This window comes from Lolium rigidum, chromosome 4 (assembly GCF_022539505.1).
Source record: "Lolium rigidum isolate FL_2022 chromosome 4, APGP_CSIRO_Lrig_0.1, whole genome shotgun sequence".
Classification (NCBI taxonomy): domain Eukaryota; kingdom Viridiplantae; phylum Streptophyta; class Magnoliopsida; order Poales; family Poaceae; genus Lolium; species Lolium rigidum.
Genome location: NC_061511.1, coordinates 160,171,217 through 160,176,104, shown reverse-complemented (window position 1 = coordinate 160,176,104; position 4,888 = coordinate 160,171,217). Strand labels below are relative to the sequence as shown.

Sequence of the window (4,888 nt, the reverse complement as noted above, 5' to 3'; positions counted from 1 at the left end):
TTAGTTTCCTTTTTCAGTTGTATACATTCATACAACTATTAGTGTTGTATTACGTTGTTGCAGATGCTAAGTGTAGTTGGTATCATCACGATATTAATATATTTTGTATTAAATAAATTTATATTAAAATTATATATTTCTCATAAGCCATTGCAAACATCCTTTTTTGCGAAATTTCACCAATCTATTAATAATCATCAATAGCAGTACAAATAGCTTTAAAATAAAAAAAATACAAGTAGATCCTTGGATCACCTAGCGACGACTACATACACTACGTGAGCCGTTGGTGCGCCTCCGTCCTCGTCCCTCCATCATTGGAGCCGAACGAAGCTTGTTATAGTAGAGTTTGTTGTAGTAGATAAACAAGAAATCATTGTGCTAAAGCCTGAAGGACCAACATATTAGAGACGCAACCGTCACCAATGATGACAACCATAAATCGTAAGAAACTCACCTAAAACCACACCAACGAATATGAAAACGGACGAATCTTAGTTGTCACGAACGACAAATTTCAAAGGTACCAAAGAAAAGCAATAACAATTCATCACTATCGGGAACCCCTCTTGCGCGTCGCCGGCGCAACAACGGCAGCGATTGTTGGCGCCGCAGCCCGCAGCCCGCAGCCCGCAGCCCGCAGCCAGCCATCGTTCGTGATAAGTCCGAAATACTTTTCAGTCGGTCGTAATCTCGTCTCCCTCCTTACCGTGCAAACATAGCCGCCACTTCTGTCCTTATCCCCCCGAATCAAATCCTTGTATCTCCTCCTCCTTTCTCTTCCTCATAAAAAAGAGCTCAATCCTTTATACTTCATCCATTCGTAAAATTTATCTTAAAATTGTTAAAATTTAATTATGTTCATACACTGGGTAATCTTTATTATGGGACAAAGGGAGCACAACTTTTACACGTGCCGATTGTGGGATGATGATAGATATAGGACGTGGAGATTATTATCCTAGTCATTCAAGTACCGCTTGCTGGCGCGCCCACAGCGCGGCACGTACGCGTAAAAATCCAGCCAGGGTCGGTGGCCACATCAAGCCTTTATCGTTACGCCACGAGGTCATGCGCCTTCCTCGCAAGCCCCAACCGCGTCGCGCGCCCAAGACATTCCGCTGCGTCCCCAGGTAGGAGACCACGGCCGCCTTCTTCCGAGGCAGTCGGCACCAAGTATTCATGCACCAAGCGCCAACCACTCCTAAACCGTAACCGCCCAAGCTGCGTGCGTGCCGCGTCTCGGGTATAAAGCCCAGCTCTAGCCTTTGCCATTAGCAAGAATCCTCTTGTTCAGTTTCGTTCGCCAAGCAGACACTCCGAGAGTAACGCACGTCTTCAAATCAAGCTCGATCGATCGAACATCCATGGCGGCCTTCATCCAGCGTTTCCTGATCCTCGTCTTCTTCTTCTTCTTCTTCGCCGGCCTGTCTCCGGCGTCGGCGTGCGACAGCTGCGTGCGCCGGTCCAAGGCGGCGTACCGCGCCTCCTCCCCCGCGCTGGACAAAGGTACGTACGGGGATCGATCGGCACCCACAATATATGTTTTTAGCTTCGATTAATTACACCATCTGTTTGTGCTTTGCTGAATTGCGCGTTCGTTCGTGTGCAGCCGGTTCTTGCGGGTACGGCTCCCTGGCGCCGTCCTTCAACGGCGGGCTCCTCGCCGCCGCGGGCCCCGCGCTCTACAGGGGAGGCGTCGGCTGCGGCGCGTGCTACCAGGTCCGGTGCACTGACTCCCAGCTCTGCGCCGCCGCGGGCGCCACGGTCGTGGTGACGGACCGGGCGCGCGCCACCAACACCAACCACACCGCCGACCTCGTGCTCGGGGGCGCGGCGTACGCGGCCATGGCACAGGGCGGCGCCGGCTCCGGCGCCGCGCGGCGGCTCAGGGAGCGGGGCGCCGTGGACGTGGAGTACAGGCGGGTACCGTGCGAGTACGCGCGCCGCCGCAACCTGTCCGTGCGCGCCGAGGCCCGCGGGGCGCCGGGCGGCCTGGCGGTCAGGTTCCTGTACCAGGGCGGGCAGACGGACATTGTGGCCGTGGACGTCGCCACGGCCGGGTCAGGGTCGGGGTGGAGGGCCATGACGCGGGAGCGCGGCGGGCCGGCGTGGAGCACGGAGCAGGCGCCTGCGGGGCCGCTGCAGCTCCGGATGGTGGTCACCGGCGGGTACGACGGGAAGTGGGTGTGGGCCGACGGGGAGGTCATCCCGCGGCGGTGGACGGCTGGCAAGGTCTACGACACGGGCGTGCAGATCGACGACGTCGCGCTGGAAGGGTGCTCGCACTGCGACGCCCAGGAGTGGAAGTGACGCGCGCAAGCGAATTAATCCCACTGATCTACTGTACAGCCTCTCTTTTGATCCTACTAATTCTCTTGCCCTTTCTCTTTCTCTTTCTCTTTGGATGAACGATACGAAACGATCGAAGAAGATTCAAACCTGCCTTGTTGTTGCGTTCTCTATACTTCGTGGTGAGCAGCACTAGTGTACTGCACACGACGTGCTGGTCACCGATGCGTGCCAACCAGTGTTAGTGTGTGCACGATGATCCATGGCATTTTAAAGAGAAGGCCGTAGCCCTGCCTTAAATTAATAAGGCCGTTGCCGGCAAGGCATGGCATTGGTCGTCAACGGCGGGTGCCCGTGCTTCCGCTTTCGCGTAGCTATTTCGGATGCGCTTCGCATGTTTTCTGTACTGGGTAATGGTGACGGCACCAAAGCTACTAGGCGCGCGTTTCGTGTGATTCGGGGCGCGATGGCCATGCGTCATAGGTTGGTTGCACGACTACTACGTGCTAGAGCATCTCCGGTCGCAGCACCTTGGCGGATGCAGGCCGTCGTCGTGTGACGTCGTGTTTGGGAATGCCTGATTTTAGCCGCATCTCCAAAACAGCGCCTCAAATTTTTTTTCTTCTATTTTTCGCAAATTCAATCTATGAACACAAGCTTTGAACACACATGTTTTACAATTTTTTGTGAATAAATAAATAAATTATATAATTTAAAGTTTAAATTGATAAGCTTGTTCTCTGAGGCCTCCACATATGCTCTTAGGGATCATTTTGCGGTGGTCACAAATTTCCTCGTACATAATGAGAAAATCACCCTGATATTCGGAGGAACCCACATCATTCACTTAATTGTTGCACTCACAATCGACGATCATGGTGTACATAATCACAAGCATTCATTAGTTACCTTTTACATTTGATCTTGAGACCAGGTAAAACCAGGTTGCCGAACAATAGCAAAATCGAGATTAAGCCACACCAAATGTCTACTCGACATACTTCATGCAACTCTTTTGACACGAAGCAAAACGAGACTTCATCTGATCAAGAGGTTCGGGGATTGTTTTGACTACCGATCATCTTGGGTAGATGCCATCGGTTAGCTAGTACCCTTTGTTATATACTGACATTAATCTCATAGTTGCATGGTGGCGCATGAATGTCAACTTGTTTGGCAAACAACAGAGAGCGCTGCATCACGCTGATCTTATTGTATCGTCAAATCTATAGGCCTTCACCTCCCAGAGCTTCAACTGCTACACTGCAGTATCCTGATTTATCTCAAATATAACTTAATTAAATATTCACTATGTGATCTCAAAGTTTTCTAAAACTTACAATTAGCATTTTTTTGCGATGGTTCCAAACTCGGGATCGAGATTACCTGAGTTCACACGCATTAAGGCTGAATCTTACATTTTTCTTTGCATGGTGCCTTTACAAACTGTCCTTCGAGAATTGTCCAAACCGGTATGTACGAATTCGAGGAAGCGGTCGGGGGGGGGGGCGACCAGAAAAACCCATCTAGGGTTTCATCCCCTTGCCAACGACGTAGTCGGTCCTCTACGCTTTCGCTGTCCTTGGGGCCTTGGAGGTGAGGCGGACCACAACCTCTCGCCGGCGGGAGGGGTTTTGTCTTTCGTTAGGTTATTTTTAGTGTCTTCTTCAGGATGATGAGATGGTGGCCACATTCTGAAGTCAGAATATGGTCCTTCCCGTCCTAGCCTCATTCCGGTGGTGTGTCTAGCATCGACGGAGGGCGCATGGAGTCATGTGTCTGGCGGATGTCGTAGGTTCCAGTTGGTTTAGTGTTCGTTGGTGATGGCGTGTATTTCACACGTTCGTTGGGCAACCCCAAGAGGAAGGTATGATGCGCACAGCAGCAAGTTTTCCCTCAGAAAGAAACCAAGGTTTATCGAACCAGGAGGAGCCAAGAAGCACGTTGAAGGTTGATGGCGGCGGGATGTAGTGCGGCGCAACACCGGAGATTCCGGCGCCAACGTGGAACCTGCACAACACAACCAAAGTACTTTGCCCCAACGAAACGGTGAGGTTGTCAATCTCACCGGCTTGCTGTAACAAAGGATTAACCGTATTGTGTGGAAGATGATTGTTTGCGGAGAAAACAAGTAAAAACAAGTATTGAAGTAGATTGTATTTCAGTAAAGAGAATTGGACCGGGGTCCACAGTTCACTAGAGGTGTCTCTCCCATAAGACGAACAGCATGTTGGGTGAACAAATTACAGTTGGGCAATTGACAAATAAAGAGAGCATGACCATGCACATACATATCATGATGAGTATAGTGAGATTTAATTGGGCATTACGACAAAGTACATAGACCGCCATCCAACCGCATCTATGCCTAAAAATTCCACCTTCGAGGTTATCGTCCGAACCCCCTCCGGTATTAAGTTGCAAGCAACGAGACAATTGCATTAAGTATGGTGCGTAATGTAATCAACAACTACATCCTTGGACATAGCATCAATGTTTTATCCCTAGTGGCAACAGCACAACACAACCTTAGAACTTTCCGTCACTCGTCCCGGTGTCAATGCGAGGCATGAACCCACTATCGAGCATAAGTACT

At 50.5% G+C, this 4,888-nt stretch overlaps 1 protein-coding gene across 1 annotated transcript; it reads left to right on the top strand.

The window, feature by feature from the left end:
* Positions 1-1,367: 1,367 nt before the first annotated feature.
* LOC124647712 (expansin-like A2) lies at positions 1,368-2,443 on the top strand. Its single transcript, XM_047187605.1, has 2 exons — positions 1,368-1,509; positions 1,613-2,443. The coding sequence occupies exons 1-2, from the start codon at positions 1,368-1,370 to the stop codon at positions 2,311-2,313; spliced, it is 843 nt and encodes a 280-aa protein (XP_047043561.1). The 3' UTR covers positions 2,314-2,443.
* The last annotated feature ends 2,445 nt before the right edge of the window (positions 2,444-4,888 follow it).

What these genes read in the sequence shown, in the direction of transcription:
- LOC124647712 (XM_047187605.1), top strand. Translation starts at nt 1,368, where the DNA reads ATGGCGGCCTTCATCCAGCGTTTCCTGATCCTCGTCTTCTTCTTCTTC. An exon ending in CTCCCCCGCGCTGGACAAAG is followed by an intron (nt 1,510 to 1,612) that starts GTACGTACGGGG and finishes GTTCGTGTGCAG; the next exon opens with CCGGTTCTTGCGGGTACGGC.